The sequence below is a fragment of the Mycothermus thermophilus genome (genome assembly GCF_041956435.1).
Source record: "Mycothermus thermophilus strain CBS 625.91 unplaced genomic scaffold VTJ04scaffold_6, whole genome shotgun sequence".
Classification (NCBI taxonomy): Eukaryota; Fungi; Ascomycota; class Sordariomycetes; order Sordariales; family Chaetomiaceae; genus Mycothermus; species Mycothermus thermophilus.
Genome location: NW_027191432.1, coordinates 1,128,258 through 1,147,665, shown reverse-complemented (window position 1 = coordinate 1,147,665; position 19,408 = coordinate 1,128,258). Strand labels below are relative to the sequence as shown.

The following is a 19,408-nucleotide window of genomic DNA, read 5'->3' as shown; positions in this document are numbered from 1 at the left end:
GACGACTCGAGGGCGTGGGCCTTATCGCATGCGATGTTGGGTACGGATAGGTGGGAGGCGCGTGCTTTAGGAGGCGCGGCCGTCGGGTCGGCGGTCGGACGGGTGGGCGCCCGGGCCGCGGGAGAGAAGCGTCGCGTAGTTTGGGCCAAGATGCGCGTAGAACACGGTGGGAGCAGAGCGAGCGAACAGCTTCGGGGATTGTGTGCGGCGCGGATTAACACGGCAGCGATGTCGCGGGCGGTCGGATGGATGGGCAGCGAGACGGCGACCCGATGGGAAAGGATGGCAGCGGCGGCGAGTGGTGCGACGTGCGACGCCTCTACTGTAGCAAAGCCAACGGCAGCAGAGCAGGCAACAGGCGTGTGGGCCAAAAAAAGCAGCCGGGCCGGCGAAATGCAGTGAGCAAGTGAGCGAGCGAGTGGAAGGGCAAGCACAAGATTATGCGACGACGGCGCAGGGCGTCAAAAAGCGTTGGGCCTTGGGCTGGTGAGGTCGGCAAGGTGCAACGACGTGTCGCGGTGGGAGGTGCGGATTGTGGAGTTTGGCGGACGGGGGGTTGGGATTGGCAAAGATCAGGACCCAAGAGGGACAAGAGGGACAGACAGACAGAAAAGAGGCAGAGAGAGAGCAGAGAGCGGGAGAGGAGCAGGATGGGAGAAGGCGACCGGGGACCGGACCCAGATCTTGCTTCGTCCTGGTTGGTGGGTTGAGCCGGGACCCAGTCAGAAAATTGAGGTCGGGTGCCACCCTCCTCAGCCCCTAGCCCCCTTTTACACGGGATACAAGCATAGAAAATCCTTAAATCGGATGATGCAGCCCCCTTTTTATGTTTCACGGCCTCGCGACATGACACTTGCCGGGCACTTGCCCGACACTGTCAGGACTCAGGACACCACAACAGCCGACGCAGCTCGTGTTGTGCCCGTGTGGATGATCAGAAGAGGATGATCTGCGAGAACTGAACCCCCTCATCTCTTGCTTCTGATCAAGTCCATGGGTGTTTTTGAAAATGAGCGAACAGAGCTTGACGTCAGCCATGATTGAGCGAAGTGCTGTAGTAAGCACTTGGAGAGCATGACTGCTGCATGGCTTGTGGTGCTTGTCCAAGGAATCTCTTGTCACCAATTTGGTAATCAACCTCGTCCGGTCAAGACGATCGACTACCTGGTGGCGTCATGCCTTCATGAGCTTCATGCAGTTGTTTCCAACTCGGTTTGTTTTGATGTCTCTTGACTTCCGCTCCAATATTCTGCCTAACTACCCAGAATCTGCATTTTAAGTACCTGATGTTGATTGAGGTGGTGTCGGTGAGTGTTCCTGAGTCGGTCGGTCTTGTGTTGATGTCAAGTCCTGACGGGCAGCCCGGAAATGCAGTCCAGTCTCCACCAAAGTCATCGCCGACTTGCAGTTTCTGCCGTTGGCCCGTTTCAGAGCCTGGTCCCCGTCCATCAAACAAGAAAACAGTCGCGCTCTTTCCGAGGCATTTCCCACTCACCCAAAAAAACATGGACTTGAAAATACACGAGGAAAAAAAAAATACACACAACCAATTTTATCTCATGAGATGTCCTGCTACAAGGCATGAGCTTGCTGGCCGAAAGCTGGACTTCCAATTTCCAGCATCAATGCAACGTCAAGCACGTGTGTGTGGTTTGGTCTCCGGTCCGCCTGCATCTTTGGCCTCCCTGACACCAAGAAGCCCGGGCATTATGCAACTAACACACACTGCAAGCTGCACCCATCAAACGGGGCACTAAATCAAATAACCGAGTTCCCGGAGACGCAGCAGTCCCGCTTGATGTGGGGAAAGACGCACAGATCACGTGGGTACCTGGCAGCAGCTGCCGCGCCTGCCCGCGTCTGTTGTTGAAAAATTTCTTATCGGGCGTCTTATCGGCCTCCCAAAAATACTTAACCCCAGAAAAAGAGCTTCAGCCTCAACTTCTTCCCTCTTCCACAACATCAAAACAACCTTCTTCTGCCTCCCTCTCCCCAGGCCACCACCTTTCCCGACAGCTTTGCGCGAGTGCAAGTCGCTTCACGCAACTGCGAATGTGGTCAATGCATTGCTGAGCGATTCTTGTTGTCTTGTCTTGCACTCATCACGCCGCGTATCCCAGCTTTGGGCAGGTCGAGGCTTGAGGGAGAGGAGGACGTTAGAGGTTGGATTGTTCCTTCGACTTTGAGGATTGTGAACATCCCAGGTCGACCAACCCTTCCAGCAGCTCCAATTCTACAAGGTAAGTCGTCACAATTTCTGTTTTTGTTTCTCTTCCCTCTCTCGCCGTCGAATGATGACAACTTCTACCATGTCTTCTTTTCCCACCTGATTCGACCATGAACGAAGATCAGTCTGTCTCGGGCGACTCCTGCGGGAGAGCCTGTTACTTGCCAGTATTTTGGTCTGACTACGGCCGAGAGATTGCGGATTGTCTTCTCTTTCTCTCTGCGTTTGGAAATTTTGATTTTCCAATGTTCGGTTGCTAACCCGGCAACAGTGTGGAAATCGTGGAATCTTCCAGAGCTGGCATCCATCAGCATATATATTGCTGCCCTTCCTCCCTCCATCGACTTTCTCTCTTTCCCCTCGCTATACCACAGCCAAGCTTACTGCAGCTCACCTGCTGCGACCAGCACAAGACAAACAGGTTAGTACACACATGTCAATTTTCTCTCTACTCCCCCCCATTCCGCATGATGAAAATTTTCCATACATTCGCAGTTTCCACTCGAGTCCCAAACGAGCCTATTCTCGGGACAAATGAGGGCAAAATCTTCCTTGGATGTCTGATCGCGGATCCATATTATCACTTGAGCATTTCTGAGCAATTCATGTCGAGCCCAGAGGCTAACAGTGAAGCAGGTTTTTTCCAGGTTATCGTCCCAACCGCCTTTAGATACCAGACATAGTAGATGGAGATATCTCAGAACAATGGAAAATATTTGCTCATGTCACGTCCTCATTGCTGTCACTTGTGTCCATGCCGTTGTGATTTCTGTAAATGAAGAGTAAAGAGAGTAAAGATTGAAAACGATGCCACAATTCTCTTGGTGAATGTTGACCTCGCCTCCGCACCCCGACTCGCCCATCCAAGCTGGGCTGCTCCTCATGTCCAACCCCTCCAGAATGTGGATCGCGAGAATCACCACTCACTTACCTTGGTCAATGACTGAGATCCATTCTAGAATCGGCAACTCCATTCGCAGCACCCAAGGAATCACGGAGTAACTGTTATTCCTGCAGACCTGATTCTCCAGAACAGCTACCTGAACCCCGAGACGTTGTTGAGAATCACCAGGAGAGAACCAAGCCCACGCTGACACGCACCAAGTCAGACCTAAGGTACATACTTGACATACCTGGTGTCAGAAACCTAAAACATAGGTACAGACATGCACACCGGTAGTATCATCCAAAGAAACGCTTGAGATTATCATTACCCTCCCACCTACCACCACCGTTATATCCCCCAACCAACCAGCCAACCAACAACCGGCCGACCTTTCCAACCATCCATGCATCCTCCTTCCCTCCTCAAATCAGAAGAAAAAAGATTTGACGAACAAACTCCAACTCAACCAACGAACCGACAAACCCCATGTCTTGGTAGGTATGTAGGTATGTAGGTAGGTAGGTAGCTAGGCACATGCTTAACCAAACCAGTCCAGTCCAGTCCAAGCCAGTCCAGCCTTTCTATGTGGTATATCGTAGGAATCTCTCTCGCGTGTAGACAGTAGACAGTAGACGCCGTGGTACCAGTACTAGAGAATACCAAAAACCTGCGGGAAGCCAAACCAAACTGCTCCCAACCGTTTGCCAACTTATCATCTCCTTCCTCTCTTACATTCTCACATGCCCGTCAGCGTCATGGCGACGTAGCCGACCGTCACCACCACGACGAGCGCCAGGACGCTGCTGGGCACGCCGACGCGGATGAAGTGCGAGACCTGCAGGTATCGCTGGCCGGTGGGGTCTTCCTTCATGATGGCGGCTGTTTTGTAGTTGTTGGTTAGCAAAAACCCATTCTCACCCAACAAAAACAGAAAGGAAGGAGGGGAGGAAAAAAAAAAAACGTACTCATATTCGGAAACCCACTCGTCGGCAGCGCCATCGCGGCGCTGCACATCAGCACGCCCGCCATCACCAGCAGGTTCGGGTGCGGATCGTCCAGGCCCCGGCCGACATTATCCACCAGCGGCAAGATGATCAGCGCCGCCACTGTATGACTAATAAAGGTCGCGATGACCAAAATCAGCGACGAAAACACCACCAGAACGCCATACAAGCTCAGCCCTTGCACCTGCTCCGTGATGGCGCGCGTGACGGTGTGCAGCAGGCCGGACGAATTGACGGCCTTGCCCAGCGACAGGCCGCCGGCGGCGAGGATGATGATGGTCCAGGGGAAGTTGTTGAAGTCTTCCTTGGTCAGGATGCCGACGCCGAAGAAGAGGACGATGGGCAGGATGGCGATGACGCCCATGTCGCCAAAGACGTGCTCCAGGCTGTGCGAGGCGCACCACAGCGCGATGGTGGCGACGGTGACGGCCGACACGAACCACTGGATGCCCGTAAACCGGTCGCGCACGGGGCGGACGGGGACGATGGTCGTTCCGCGGCCCGGCTTGAACGACAGCAGCAGCAGGAGCCAGATGAGGACGATGCTGATGATGCCGACGGGAATGACAATGAAGAACCACTGGCCCCAGGTCGGGGGTGGGTCCATGATGCCGATGGCGACGACGTTTTGCGGGGACGCGATGGGCGAGAGCATGCCGCCGATGTTGGAGGCGAGGGCGATGCCGATGATGACGGCTTTGGACATGGGCGAGTCTGACGGCAGATTGCGCAGCATGGGCTCAATGATGCCGAAGCAGAGCACCGGCGCGGCCACGTTGCTGATGAGCATGCTGGCGACGGCGGCCACCGCCATGTTGGCGACGAGCACCGTCTTGGGTTTGGTCCCGGCCTTGCTGAGCACGAACGTGGCAATGCGCTTGTCGATGCCGGTTTTGGACAGGGCGGCGGCGAGAGTGAACCCGCCGAGGAGCAGCATGATGACAGGCGTCCACATGGCCGCGAAGACGGCGCTCGTGGCCTCCTTGGAGGCCAGGCGGCGGTGGGGCTTCTCGGGCTCGCGGAAGACGCGGAGAACGACGCACAAGAACGGGATGATGAGCGACGTGACGAACAGTGGCAGGGCCTCAGTGGCCCAGAGTAAGCTGACAAAGACCAGCATGGCCAGGCAGTTCTGTTGTTCTGGCTGCTCCAGGATGGGGATGGAGAGGAGGGCAAGGAAGATGCTCAAGATGACGAGAAGCGTGGGCGTCGTAGTCGTGAGCAGCCATGCCGGGCATTTGAAGCTGCCGCAGGGCGTCCGGATGATCTTGGGCGGGAGGATGATATCCTCGTCGCCCTGCAACCGCGTCATCTGGAAATCGGTTTCGCGGCCGAGCAGGGTGTGGCCGAGGCTAGCGGCCTCTGCGCGGCGCTCCATGCCGATGAGCTCGCGCCACACCGTGTTGCGCTCCCAGACGACATGCTCCCGGAGGTGAGAGCGGAGGTCGCGCAAGGCGGTCTCTTGGTCGCCGTTTGTGACAATGGTGGCATAGTTTTGCACCATCTTGGAGATGCGCTCCTCCAGGCCCTTGGCGGTGTCATTGCGGAATGGGTACGCGGTGTCGACGTAAGTGTTGAGGTACTTCCACCGCAGGTTGCGGTCGATGATCTTGTCAAACTTTTTGAGCACCTTGCTGAAGCCTGTCCTGTTGAGCTGGACGTAGGACTTGAGCTCGCACAGCGAGACGTAGAGGTTGATCATGCGCTTCTTGAGCATGATGCCCGAGGAGAAGAGGACGGCCTGCTCGGCATAGTCGTCGTAGAAGAGGCTCTGACGGCGGGTGAACTCGGTAGACGCCGTCAGGTCCGTCGAGGCTGCCATGGCGCTCGGTAAACTTCTGCGACGGCCGCCGAAGCTCCCGCGACGACCCGAGCTCCCACGACGTCTCCTGGAGGTCAAGCCGGTGGATTCCCCCTCATCTTCACTGTCTTCAATGCCGTCCTCGGTCGACTGGCGGCTGCGCACGCTATGGCTGCGGTGGCGACCTCTCCCACTGGGACCCTCGCTCTGTGTCCTCTCGCTATGGCGAGTGGGCGGCCGGAGTTCATCAGCCGCCTCCTCTTCAAAATCGGCCGCGTCCTTGAGGAGGGTTTCAACCTCGTCAAAAAGCTCCTTCTCCTTCAGCACGTAGAAGGAAGTGATCTTCTCGAGCTCCACGTCAAGAGCGCGAGTGAAGATGGCCTCGGGGTCCTCATTTTGGAGCAGCGGGCGCGACTCAGCATCGCCTTGGGGTACGTGGATGGCCTTCTCGAGTTGATAGATCCTAGGGGAGCGCGTCAGCGGGACGGGAACAGTCAGAGCCTCAAACACCTAGGTAGGGATGGCAAGCTTACAGCTTCTTGAGGGTGCTGTAGGCAATGTAATGATTGCTCCAGTCCGGGACGGCGTTGAACTGGAGGCTGTGAGAGAACTTCATCTCGTCCTGTTCTTCGAGCCAGCGGCGCTTCTGGGCACTCTTGATGGCGTACTTGCGCTGGCGTTCCTGGATGGAATCGAGGATGCGCTGGGTGGCAGAGGGGGCAAGTGGTACGAGTTCAATCTGTTCTGTCTGGTCCGTGGAACCGGCCGTGGGACGGCGGGGAGTGGACTGATGACTGTAGCCTCGTCGAGTCCCTCCTCTTTCAGCGTCGTCGTTGGTCGGGCGGGAGGAATCGTGGGATTCAGGACCTGGGGATCGGCCGTGGGAGGAGGGCCGGGGAATGCGGTGAGCAGTTGAGGGTGGAATTTTGATCGCGGGTGCCTCGCCGGCATGGACTGGGACTCATCCCGGAGGGGCGCACAGAGGCGGGTGTGGGCAGCACGGAGTACTCCGAACTGGAGGTCGGATGCGGATCGGATGGGACTTGGTTGGAGCTTACACATGCAGCACCCAATGGATTGGGGATGACGGTGGTATGGCTGTAATTACGACATCGACAGGCCCCACTCCCGCGCGGGCGGAACTGAAACAGTGCGGCTAAAGCAGAAGGGGTCTTCCAGGTTCCAGACTCTGTGAACGAGCAACGGGCTAGAACGCCTGGTACCTGAGTGAGGTATCAGGACAAATATATGTTACAATGTTTTGGCACTCTCTCAGGGGGGGATAGGGCATTAAGGCATTCCATTCAATTGAATCTTCCGTCCTTGGCCGATTGCCTCAGTGGGCACACCGGCTGCGGCCAGAGAGGTTCGTCGCCGTCCAGCGCCCAATCGTATCTGAACACCTCCCCAGGTGACTTGGTGGTGCGACGTCGCAGGTGTCAATCAAGATGCGGACCTGGGGAAGCCAAGGCAGGTTCTATACTAATGTGTACAACCGAGAACGAACAAGAGTGGGTTTCGCTGGGTAAACTCGAGAGAAAGGGGAAATCTAGCCGCCATTACGTACTACGGCCTAGATAGTGTTGAGGACTTATGGGGAGACTCGAAGCAAAAGCGGTGAGGAAGCGATTTGTTACCTAAGTTGATAATATGGCTGCTGAAATTGTTGATGCTGTTGTTTGCAGAGAGCTCACCTGATGGAGGGTGTTGCGGCAGGTGATGAATCCGGCAGTTTGGGACCGGAGACGGAGCCTGAGGTGGAGATTGGACTCTCGGCTTACCCATAATTACAACCCGGGGAGGACGGTATACTACAGGACCTGAGTTTCTGGAGTTGGATACTCGACATAACTCAGTCATTGCAATGACAGCATGTAGGTGTCTTCAAGCAGAGCACTCGTACGTATTTGGATATGTACGTGGAACATGCCCATTCCCAAGGTGTATTCGGACAATTGAATGATGAGTCCAAGCTGATGCCAGACACAGGCGAACCCAGAGAAGCTCTTGTCCAACCCTAACCCTTATCCTGGTCTACTCCGCCGTTATCACCCATCCAGCCTCCAATGCGTCATGGCGCAGCGCCCAAAGACGCCAGCTCCCATGCAGCAGCGGGAAGCAACGGCACATGAACGGGACAGCTTCTCTTCCACACCTCAACCACACCTCGGAGACTTTACTTTGAGGGATTCCTCCATTCCTCAAACCAGCTCAGTCGGGACACCCACCGTCAGCTCGTGAGCTGAATCAAACACCCGAGATACCCATGTACCAATAATAACCGTGCCCGGCGCACCCATCCCGACGGTTGGCGCCCGCCATGTTGTCCGCATTCACAGCTCGCCCCATCATCGAGCTCAAGCAGCGCGACAAGTCCCGGATCGAGTCCATCCTCGCCTACGGTGATCGTGTCATTGTCGGCCTCAACACCGGCTCTCTGCGCATCTACCGAGTCAACGACATCGGCCCTGCCTCCGCGAACCCTCCCGCCACCGCTCCCCCGTCCCAGTCAGACACCGATGGCCCCAACACCGACGCCGCGCCGGCAACCCCGGCCACCCCGGCGCCCAAGCCCACTGACCTGCTCCGGGAGGTCGAGAGGTTCTCAACGCGCGCCATTGAGCAGCTTGCCATGATCAAGGAGGCCAACATCCTCGTGTCGCTCTCCAACTACGCCGTCTCGCTCCACGATCTCCAGACCTTCGATCCCATTGCCGTGCCCCTTGCCCGCTCCAAGAACGCCTCGCTGTTTGCCGTAACGAGTAACATCGTCAAGGACCCGGACAGTGGCATCCCCGAGATCATATCGCGTTTGGCCGTGGCCGTCAAGCGCCGCCTTCTACTGTGGACATGGCACGAAAGCGAGCTGTCGGACGACGTGGTCGAGATCGTGCTGCCCGAGTCTATCCGCTCCATCACCTGGGCCAACGCGACACACGTCGTGTGCGGCATGAACAGCGGCTATGTCATGGTTGACATCGAGACCCGCGCCGTCGAGGATATTGTCGTCCCCGGGACCATCGGCGGTGCTCCCGGGACCCAGGGCCGCTTCGGCGCCGCCACCGCCGCCGGCATGGGCTACAGCTACATGGGGCTTGGTGGCTACGTGCCAAAGCCGCTGTCGACCAAGCTCGCTGATGGCGAGCTCCTCCTCGCCAAGGACGTCAACACCTTGTTCATTAATGATAGCGGAAAGGCCCTCGAGAAGCGCCAGATTCCATGGCAGTCCGCCCCTGATGCCATCGGCTACAACTATCCCTACATCTTAGCCCTACAGCCTCCCGCAAAAGGTACTCTTGAGGTCCGCAACCCCGATACTTTGAGTTTGTTACAGACCATCCATCTGCCCGGTGCCACCGCACTCCATTTCCCCCCTCCTACCGGCAGCTTGGCTCACGCCGGCAAGGGCTTCCACGTTTTGAGCGACCGCGTTGTATGGAAGATGGACGCGACGGATTACGACTCGCAGGTCGACGAGCTGGTTAAAAACGGCCGTCTCGACGAGGCCATCAGTGTGCTCGGCATGCTCGAAGACGCCCTTCTCCGCAACAAGACTGAGACTCTCCGCGAAGTCAAGATGCAAAAGGCAGAGCTCCTATTCCGCCAGAAGAAGTACCGCGAATCCATGGACCTCTTCAACGAGGAAGATGTTGATGCTCCGCCCGAGAGGGTTTTGAAGCTGTTCCCCAAAATCATTGCTGGCGACCTGTCAGGTGTCCCTGATGAGAAGCCGCAGGATGAATCGGACCAAGGGACTAGCCCCCCGCGCAAGGACAGCACCGATCAAGAAACCAAACCTGACCTGCCAGAGGTTGCCTCGCCCACAAAAGCCGGAGGGTTTGCCAAGTATCTTATAGGCGGCGGCCGCAAGCTCAACCCTGAGACGGCGTCCATCGCCTCATCCAAGAAAGGCTCGGACGACGACGCGGCGAGCATCAAAGGCAGCACCAGCAAAGCTCAGGACGACGAGGCACAGAAGGAAAAGGACCTGCTGGCTGCCGTCCTCGAGCTCAACAGCTACCTGGCCGGTGCTCGCGCCCGGCTCCAGCGCGTCATCGACCCAGCAACCGGCAAACTGAAGCCTCGGAAACCCCCACCAACAGCCGCCGCTCCCTCCGACGGTGGCGGCACCTTCACTCCCTACGTTGTCGCGCCCCCGCCATCGTCGGTGCCAGCAGCAACCGCCGCCGGGGGCACCAGCACCACGTCCAGCGAAGACGAGGAAGCCCTGGAGCGGGCCCTGCAAGCGCGCTTCCGCGTCATCGACACGACCCTCTTCCGCGCCTTCATGTACTCGCGGCCGACGCTGGCCAGCTCGCTGTTCCGCATCCCCAACTTTTGCGACCCGGACGTGGTCAACGAGCGGCTGGTCGAGCACAACCGCTTCAACGAGCTCGTCGACTTCTTCTACGGCAAGAAGCTGCACCGCCAGGCGCTGGACCTGCTGCGGCGCTTCGGCTCGCCCGACGAACCCGACCCGGCCGCGCCGGGGCTGCACGGGCCGCAGCGCACGGTGGCGTATCTGCAGGGCCTGCCGCCGGATATGATTGATGTCATCTTGGAGTTTGCCGAGTGGACGCTGCGGAAGGATCCGGATCTCGCCATGGAGGTGTTCCTTGCCGATTCGGAGAACGCAGAGACACTCCCGAGGGAGAGGGTGCTCGCTTTCCTGGACGGGATTGATATCGCGCTGGAGATTCGGTATCTGGAGCATATCATCCACGAGCTGAACGACCTGACGCCGGATTTCCATAACAGGTTGGTTGAATTGTTTGTGAGGCAGCTGGCGGAGAAGGAGAGGGGCGCCGAGTGGGATGGGATTATGGAGCGGTTGGTCAAGTTTTTGAGGGAGAGCACGCAGTATAGCCTGGGCAAGGCGCGGGCGTTGATTCCCAAGGACGGTGAGTTGGATTTTACTCCTCAGCCGTTGATGACGGACTTTTGGGTGAAAACTGACATTTGTGGTGGCAGACCCTCCGTTCTATGAAGCTCAGGCCGTCGTCCTGAGCAATATGGGCCAGCACCGGCAGGCGCTGATGATTTATGTCTTCAAGATGAAAGACTATGCCAAGGCAGAAGAGTGAGTTTCCCTCTTCAATTCATACCCAACCCGACCATCTTATCTGACTCTTCCCAGATACTGCAATCGCATCCACAAAACCCCCTCTCCCCAACAACCCACCCCGCAACGTCCTTACACCCCCGACACGGCCTCGACAACATCCACCGCCCAACCCCTCTCCGTCCCTTCCTCTTCCACAGCAGCAGCAGCAGCAGCGACGGCAGAAGAAGAAAAACCCTCCATCTACCACACGCTGCTCTCACTGTACCTCACGCCTCCCGCCGAATTCGGCGGCGCCAGCGCCCGCAACCTCGGCCCGGCGCTCGACCTGCTGTCGAAACACGGCGCCCGCCTCCCCGCCGCCTCCACCCTTTCTCTGGTTCCGGACTCGTTGCCGGTGGCCGACCTGGCGTCGTACTTCCGGGGCCGCGTCCGCGGGGCCAACAGCGCGGTGAACGAGGCGAGGATTGTCAGCGGGTTGCGGAGGACGGCGCTGTTTGAGGCGCAGGTGCGGTTGTGTCTTGGTCAGGACGGGCAGTATCAGCAGAATGGTTTGGTGGGTGGGGTAGCAGCAGCAGCGGCAGGGTCGGGGAGGAATCGCAGGGTGGTGATTTCTGAGGAACGGGTTTGCGGGGTGTGTCATAAGCGGTTGGGCGGGAGTGTGGTGAGTGTGATGCCGGATAATGCGGTGGTGCATTACGGGTGTCAGGGGAGGTTGTTGAAAGGAGGAGGAGGAGGAGGAGGAGGAGGAGGAGGAGGCGGGGTGGCGTCGCCCAGGTTGGGGGAGTCGGTGGATAGTGGTGGGAGGTTTGGGCCGTCGTCGTGGAGAGCGGCGGGCGCAGGACAGACGCAAACGCCTTCGGTGGCGGGGAGTGTGAGGAGTTCGGTGGTTGCCTCTTCGGCTGCTGGGTTTGGTGGGGAGGGGAGGAGGGATTGGGGATAGGTTAGGTGAGGATGATTGGCGTTGGGTTGGATGGTTGGGCTGTATATAGGTATATATCCTGCGGTATTTAGGGCGCGCTATTCTGGGAGTTTGCTGCGTGAGATGGCTTGATATCAGGCTGGCTGGCCGTTTTGTCCGGGTCGTGTTTGTCAAGATCTGTTTCGACCTTGAGTCGTGAGGGTGGCTGCTCTGATGGATTCCTTTCTCATGGACGACCTGTAGACTCGATCCAATCCAAGCCAACCCCATGACTTCTCAGGTATCCTGCCCCCTTAGTTCCTACTCCTGGCTCCTACTCCTCCTCCACAACCTCCTCCCCGTAATTCTCCTCCTCCTTCTCGTCATCCACAACCCTGCCCTTCTTTTTCCCGCCATCAGCATTCCCCGCCGCCGCCTCCCGCGCCTTGTCCTCCTCCATCCGCGCCGTGAGCTCCTTGTTGATGGTCGCCTGCAGGGACGCTACGGATTGCCGGAGGACGGAGAGGTAGGCGGTTTTGTGTTTGAGGGGGTCGGTTTCGTTGAGGGTGGTGTTGGTGTCGGGAGCGGTAGGAGAAACGGAGATGGGGAAGGAGAGGGTGAAGGGGGCGTTGGTGAGGGAGGTGTATGTTGCTTTGAGGTGGGGGGTGGAGGAGGACATGTTGGTTGGTTTCTTTTTGTTTTTGTGGGTGGTGGTGGTGGTGGATGAAGAGGAAGATTGTGGAGTTTGAATGTGAAGGTTGAGGTCTGTTGAGATTGGATGTTGGAGGTTGAGGTTGTTGTGAACTGAAAGTTGAGGATGAGGTTTGTTTCCAGGTTTGGTTTGAGTGGAAGCTCTGCTCTAGAAGTGCCCCGCCGAGAAGTGAGATTGAGCTTTCCACTTTGCAGTTCAGCTGGACTTGGCTGCGGGGTCAACCCTGGGCGAGACCCCATCCAACCCTGGAGGAAGAGTTGCCCCTCCCCTCTCACCCCTCCCTGGCTCGCCGGCTGAAGCTTGTTCCTCTTGTTCCTCCTCCATCCAATGGCGCCCCTGCGTGCGCCAAAAACAGCGGCGCAACGGTTGCTGAGGTGCGGCTGCTGCAGCCACCCCAGGCCCCGGACAGAGGTCACTTGGACATGAGCAGGGTTCCATCTTGGTCGAGTCTGGTAGGATTTATCCGTACTTATACCAACAAACCGATAGGTACCCAGAACCAACCTCCCGTTCCCAGCGAGACTGAATTTTGTTCCACTTGTCTGTTACCTCTTCTTTTATCCATCCATCCATCCCATCGCATTTGTTCTCTCTTACGAGTAGAAGTCCAATCCAATCTGAAACCCCAGAACTTCGGCGCAACTCCAGCTCGGCGCACTGACAACCAAGATGTCATGTCCAAGACCGCATACGCCCTGATCTCCCAGATAGACGTCTAGACGCTGTCCCACCCCAAGCCGCAGGCTTCGCAGGCATGCAGCCTTCCTCGCGGTCTACGCCGCGCCCTCCCGGGAGCTTCTCGCCGCTACCCGCCAGCACCACCAACTCCTCTCCCACCAGACAGAATCTCCAGGACTCCGTTTCGAGCGACGAACTCATCTCGGGGCCCTTGAACATCTCAAAGACACGCACTCCCCAGCCTGGCCCCTCGCCCTCTGCCACCCCTATTTACGCCGCATTCACTTCGGCCGCCAACTCCAACAACAATAACAGCAACCCGCAGAACTTCTCCCGTCCTGCCATCTCAACCGCCGCCGTTACGGCCGCCCGCTCCGTCACCGGCCCTCTGTCACCTGCGGATCCCCCGCGCAACGTGCCTTCGCCGTTGGCCTCACATCCAGCAACCCCGTCCCCGATTACACCCACCTTTGCCAGCCGCGGCGTTATCCACAATCGCAAGAATTCGCAGAACGCAGGCCTCTTTGAGCCCACGCTTCCCTCGACCAGTACCTCCAACCTCTCCAACCTCGGCCAGACGCATTCGTCGCCGAAGCCGAGCCCCTCCTCGCAGCGTGACATGTCGGCCAGCTACATCGCAGCCCAGGCCGCCGTCATGCAGCACCAGAACCAACAACAGCAGCAACAGCAACAGCAGCAACCGATACAAAATGCGCAACAACAACAAGACTCACTCCTCCGGCAACGATCGCAGACAGCGTCGACATTGGGAGAAGACATGCCGGCACCACCGCCAAAACGTGGCAGCGGAGGATCGGTAAACATGAACCCGCCCCTTCTGAGCCTGACGGAAGCGAGCGTGCCCAGAGACAACGTGTTTGGAAACCAGGCATATCACAATGGTCTTCTTGGGAACCCCAACATGGCTGCTGCGGCAGCTGCCAATTTGGTGTTTCCAAAATCCGCCTCGACCCAAGCATCCCCGGCCATCTCCACACTAGCTTCATCCCCCCAGCCCCCACCACCGCCACCCCCGGTGTCAGAGAAGCCGCCGAAACCTGAGAAGGAGAAATCCAAGGTGAAACTCTTCGCACGCCAGGTCAAGATCGGCAGCCGGAGCGAAACAAAAGAGAAACCTCTGCCCAGTCCCGGCAAGGTCAGCCACGCCTTCGCAAACCTCCAGCGCGCCAACTTCAGCACCACCAGCCTCGACTCGTCCGCGCTCTCCTTCTACAACCTGCCCAACTCGTCCACCGCTACCATCCGACCTGCCGAGATGCCCCAGCCCGAAACAAAGGAAAAGGAGAAGAAACACCACTTCCTGTCGCGCCAGAAGAACAAGCTCAAAGATCTCAAAGATGACCACCACTTGCCCTTGTCGTCGGCCATGAGCAATTCGCGGCCCACCGACCCCAGCGCCCCGAGCAGCTTGTACAACTTCAACCTACCACCGAGCCCGGCGCCCAACGCCACGAGCTTCAAGTCCGCCTTGGATCTGCGACACGGCGCCCGCGCCCTCAGGGAGAAACGAAAGGAGGAAAAGGCACTGGACGAGGCCTCAAGCTCGGGCGTCGGAAGCGAGTGGCCTGGCCCAGGAAGCGTTGCCTCCGGCTCCGGCGTAACTGGCACCGCGCTCTACCTCAACGAGCCGTTCGACAGCCACAAGTACGGCCTGCACAACATGACGCACGACGATGCCTGGCCCTTCCTCAAGGCCAAACTGCTTATTGTGTTTGAGGCCGAAGACCTCCGCCTGCCCGTCGAAGATCTCAACCGCGTCGTGTCCATGCACCTCCAGTATTGCGTCGCGCGCCGCAGTCCCAACATCATCGTCGACGATCTTCGCGATTTGCTAGCGACGGGTTTCTCCAGCCTCGACCAGACCCTCCGCAAGACTCCAGAGGACAAGCTGATCCCGGCCCTCGTCGAGCTGTGGATTTTTACTTTCACCAGCATCTTGCCCTACATGCAAGCCGTGTTTTTACCGTTAGACCTCGAGTTCGCAGGCAACGGTCCGCTCATGGGACCCGATCAAGCGCGCGAGTTCTGGAGCGCCATTCCGGGAGCCGTCCCTCCTCCCCCTACGTCCGATAACAATAACAATAACAAAACCAGCGGCCGCCCACCAACCGCCGCCTCCGTCCTCGAAGTCCGCCGCTTCGTCCTCCTCGCCTTCCGCGATATCGTGATCCTCCCCCGCTATGAGACCCTCAAAACCATGTTTTCTCGACTGTCGCTCGAATTCCTCCCGCAAGCGCTTGCGTCAAACGCCCTGGCGTCGCCGCCGCTGCCGATCCCCTCGCCTGGGTTTCACAACCAACAACAGCAATACGGAGCGGGAAGCTATTCCGGTTCGCCGTCGGATGCGCTCGCCATGCACGCCTCGTCCAGCCTCCCGAACTCCTTGATTGGCGGGGGTGCCGGAGGAGGATACCACCGTCCCGGGACCGCCGCGTCGCTCGACCCGTCCGTCGCGAGCTACAACTCCACGAGCACCACGCTCCTTGGCGGGGCCGACGGCGGAAGTTCGGTCAGCGGCGGGAACCGGAGCAGGGCCATCAGCAACGTCTCGTACGGCAGCGACTCGGGCGTGATGCCGGGGTTCCATACCACCGCCGGTCTTCGGCCGTTCGGGGCAGGACAACACTATCAGCACCATCCTGGGTTTGGAGTCTCTCCTGCCGCTGGTAGTGGTGGTGGAATCTGGGGGCCGGCAGCTGCGGCGGCGAGTTCGGCGCTGCATCTTGTTCAGGCGACGACGAACCCGTCCGGAATTGGACCGTCGGGACATTATTACCGGCCCTCGAGGGACCAGAACGTGGAGGATTCCAAGCAGGTGACGGAGATGGTCGGGCGGATGTTGCAGTGCATGAGCGTGCTGGCTTCGGTTGGGGTTGTTGCTGGTACTACGACTGCAGGCTCGAGTAGTACTTCCACATCCTCTACCAATGCCAATGCTGCATCTGGTACAAGCAACACCACCACCACCACCACGAGCACGGCGAAAGACACAGTCACCCCCGCCGCATCTACCGCTTCTGTATCTACTCCTTCTGCAACAGCAGCAGCAGCAGCGGCATCCACGTCCAGCCCCAGTCCCAAATCCACCACCACCTCAACCAACACCACATCAACCCCTGCTGCTTCTACCGCCACCATCGGCTTGCCAACCCACGATGACGAGGGTAACAAGAAGATTGAGGAGCTCAACAAGCTGCTCAAGCTCAACTGGCTCGGACGCGGGCGCACGGGCCGCAACAGGAGGGGAATTGTGGGTGGGAGGGCGGCGGGGAAGAAGTCTGCCTCTACTTCTGCTGCGGTTGGTGGTGGTGGTGGGTTGGCGGCGTCCTTGGGGTCTGTTTCTGCCGCTGGTGGCGGTGGTTCTCTTTCTGTCAGCTCGGGGTAAGATTATGGTTGATTGGTTGGTCGGTTGGTTGTGAATGGATATATGGACGAAAGGTTTTTTTGGGGGCTGTGGACGGATGATGATGATCATGATGACTCTACTGTTAGAGGAACACCATAAAAAGGGAGCTTTGGGGGTATTGGCTGGACCGATGGGATCAACGGATGAAATGGACGTGACGAATGGGCAACAGCAACATAAAGGGAAGAAACAACAAATGGAAACGGCGTTGGTCTTGTGGTCTGGCTGGGTTTGGGGTTGGGGTTGGAGTTGGGGGTTGATGACGATGAATAAAGCACGGGATAGGTGGTAGATGATTGCTAGGTGTTGGGTTGGGTTGGGGGTTGGGGGAGTTGGGAAGTGTCATGAGAATCATCGGCGTTTGAGGGTGGAAATGGGATGGGATGGGATGGTATGGTATGGTATATACTCAGGTACCTGACTACATATGTTTGCACCATGGATATGAAATGGATGTCGGTATTTCTACCTACGAGAGCAGTAAAGTGTCTTGCGTTGGGTTGATATCAGGTACTTTGCAACAGAGTCATACACATCTATTCAGGTCTCATGTACATATACATATCCATCGCTACCTATGCCACAAGTTCGACCAACACCAGAACACTTCAAGCCCATGCATGTCCATCACAAACACCACACAATAACTGACTGCACCGCACAAAATGGGAACCAACCGCGCAACCACCAGGCGGCCAGATTCGAATTAATAGCTAGGGTATCAAGACAACAACCAACCACGCTTTCTACTCCTACTCCTTCCTCACAAACCTGGCCAGAGCAGGGCCCAGCTCCGCCTGGCGCTCCTTGTGCTTCTCGTCCTTCTTCTCCAGCATCTCCTTGTAAATCTCCTCGGCCTTGAGCCTCTTCTCGTCGATGATGTTCTTCTTGCGCTGCTTGCGCAGGTACTTTTTGAGGGCGCCGTTCTTGCCGCGGGCGCGCTTGCGCATCTCCTCGACGATGTCCTCCTTGGGCGCGTCGAGGTCGCGCTCGGCCTGGCGCTGCTTTTCCGACCTCAAGTCCAAATTGCCGATGAAGTTGGGGTCGAGCGCGATCATTTCGGGCTGCAGCTTGTTGAGCAGCGCCTTGACCTCGCCCTCCTGGCGCTGCTTCTTGGTCTCGAACGGGTTGACCTCGAGCGCGTCGAAGTTGGCCTCGCCGGCGCCGGGGACGACGATGGAGGAAAACCCCCCGGAGTGGCCGATGCCGAGGACGTCTTCGAAGGGACACCAGCGCACTCGCTCCACGCCAAGCCCCTCGCCGCCCCAGGTCATGTACGGGCTTTGGACCTTTTCCTGGACGGCCTTGGCCTTGGAAAAGAGACCCCGCCAGATGGTGGTTTTGGTGCTCCACCCCACGGCGGTCAGGCCTGTGTCGGAGATGGCGACGGACGTGGCCGGCGCGCGGGTGAAGTAGCTGGATACGGCTTCTTTGAAGTTGCGGATGTCCCAGACAGCCATGCGGTTGTCTTGTCCCGCCGAGACCATGTACCGCCCCTCGCGGTCGACGGCGAGAGAGCGGACGGGCCCGCGGTGGGCGAGGAGCTTGACGAGAGGCTCGGTCAAGTTGGGCGACCAGAGAGTGACGGTGCCGTTCTGCTGGCCGATGTGCAGGATGGCGTTCCATGGGTTCTGGCAGAGCGAGACGGGGGTGCCCAGCTTGGTGGGGATCTCGGCGACGATTTGGCCGGTCGAGGTGTCTTGGTATTTTAATTGCCCGCTGATGCTCTGTGTGTCGGTCATGTCAGCAATAGTCCAGCAAACTACCAATGGAGCAGGACAGGCACAACTTACCAAAGTCGCGAGGAGGAAGTGGTAGGGAAGAAACTCCATGTGTGAGACCTCGACGTGCTTCTTGAGGCAGTGGAGCTCGACGCCGTGGTGATCGTAGATGTAGACGTACTTTTTCTGGGCGACGGCAAAGAACTGGTTGTTGTGCAAGAAGCGGGCGTCGCGCACCGTCTCGCCGAGTTGCAGCTCGCAGCCGAGCTTGCCGTCGCGCCAGTCCATGGTGGCGACGTGGCCTTTCCTCCCCGCCAGGATGAGGTCGCGGCCATTTCGGCTGTACTCGCAGGTGTAGGGGCCGAGCTCGGTGAGCTTCAGTTCGAATCTCTTCTGGGCGACTTCGAGGCCAACCTCCTTCTGAATCTCGTCCTGGCGGACCTTGTAGGTGCGCTCGAGCTCGGTCTCGGGCTCGAGGAAGCCGGCCTGGTTCTCGAGGAGGATCTCGGCCTCTTTGGCTTTGAGGGTGGCAGCCTTGTATTTGTTTTCGAGGTTGGTGAGGTTCCGGCGCAGCTTCTTGTCCTTGACATTTTTGACGTCTATCCTGGGGCCGCGGCCATAAGTCTTTTGAGCCTCTCGTCGCCGTCGGATGCGGGCCAATTCGGCCTTGGAGCGGAACTCTGTCCTGGGATTTGTGACGGTGAGTGCCCCATTGGGCTGCTCGGCTAATGATTGTGGGGCGTCGGCATCCATGGTGATGGTGGTGATGGTGGTTGAGAGGTGGTTGGGAGGAGGGATTGAAGTGCAAGTAGTCCAAGCAGCAGATCCAATGATACAGATGCAAATGCCAAGTTCAAGGCGGTCGACATTTTCGAGACGGACCCACTAAAAAGTCTGGAACATACACTCTGATTGGCCGCACATTTGCGATAAGATATGGCACAAAAAGTCAAAAAAAGAAGTGCCCCGCCATTTGCTTCACTCCATTT

The 19,408-nt window shown here is 58.1% G+C and overlaps 7 protein-coding genes across 7 annotated transcripts; 4 read left to right on the top strand and 3 right to left on the bottom strand.

Annotated features, from left to right (window-relative positions):
• Nucleotides 1-33: 33 nt before the first annotated feature.
• VTJ04DRAFT_8821 (uncharacterized protein) lies at nt 34-402 on the top strand (the record flags this gene model as incomplete). Its single annotated transcript, XM_069367300.1, has 1 exon — nt 34-402. One exon carries the CDS (start codon nt 34-36, stop codon nt 400-402), a length of 369 nt encoding a protein of 122 aa, XP_069215642.1.
• Nucleotides 403-2,052: 1,650 nt separating this feature from the next.
• On the top strand, nt 2,053-2,910 carry VTJ04DRAFT_8820 (uncharacterized protein; the record flags this gene model as incomplete). The annotated part of the gene is made up of 4 exons (XM_069367299.1): nt 2,053-2,057; nt 2,131-2,240; nt 2,499-2,648; nt 2,864-2,910. The coding sequence occupies 4 exons, from the start codon at nt 2,053-2,055 to the stop codon at nt 2,908-2,910; spliced, it is 312 nt and encodes a 103-aa protein (XP_069215641.1).
• Nucleotides 2,911-3,575: 665 nt separating this feature from the next.
• On the bottom strand, nt 3,576-6,980 carry VTJ04DRAFT_8819 (uncharacterized protein; the record flags this gene model as incomplete). Its single annotated transcript, XM_069367297.1, has 5 exons — nt 3,576-3,762; nt 3,854-3,992; nt 4,079-6,381; nt 6,452-6,621; nt 6,681-6,980. 5 exons carry the CDS (start codon nt 6,978-6,980, stop codon nt 3,576-3,578), a joined length of 3,099 nt encoding a protein of 1,032 aa, XP_069215640.1.
• A 1,258-nt stretch (nt 6,981-8,238) lies between these two features.
• VTJ04DRAFT_8818 (uncharacterized protein) lies at nt 8,239-11,923 on the top strand (the record flags this gene model as incomplete). Its single annotated transcript, XM_069367296.1, has 3 exons — nt 8,239-10,819; nt 10,890-10,998; nt 11,056-11,923. The coding sequence occupies 3 exons, from the start codon at nt 8,239-8,241 to the stop codon at nt 11,921-11,923; spliced, it is 3,558 nt and encodes a 1,185-aa protein (XP_069215639.1).
• A 292-nt stretch (nt 11,924-12,215) lies between these two features.
• VTJ04DRAFT_8817 (uncharacterized protein) lies at nt 12,216-12,560 on the bottom strand (the record flags this gene model as incomplete). The annotated part of the gene is made up of 1 exon (XM_069367295.1): nt 12,216-12,560. The coding sequence occupies one exon, from the start codon at nt 12,558-12,560 to the stop codon at nt 12,216-12,218; it is 345 nt and encodes a 114-aa protein (XP_069215638.1).
• Nucleotides 12,561-13,347: 787 nt separating this feature from the next.
• VTJ04DRAFT_8816 (uncharacterized protein) lies at nt 13,348-16,677 on the top strand (the record flags this gene model as incomplete). The annotated part of the gene is made up of 1 exon (XM_069367294.1): nt 13,348-16,677. One exon carries the CDS (start codon nt 13,348-13,350, stop codon nt 16,675-16,677), a length of 3,330 nt encoding a protein of 1,109 aa, XP_069215637.1.
• A 773-nt stretch (nt 16,678-17,450) lies between these two features.
• Nucleotides 17,451-19,172, bottom strand: VTJ04DRAFT_8815 (uncharacterized protein; the record flags this gene model as incomplete). The annotated part of the gene is made up of 2 exons (XM_069367293.1): nt 17,451-18,425; nt 18,492-19,172. 2 exons carry the CDS (start codon nt 19,170-19,172, stop codon nt 17,451-17,453), a joined length of 1,656 nt encoding a protein of 551 aa, XP_069215636.1.
• Between the last annotated feature and the right edge of the window lie 236 nt (nt 19,173-19,408).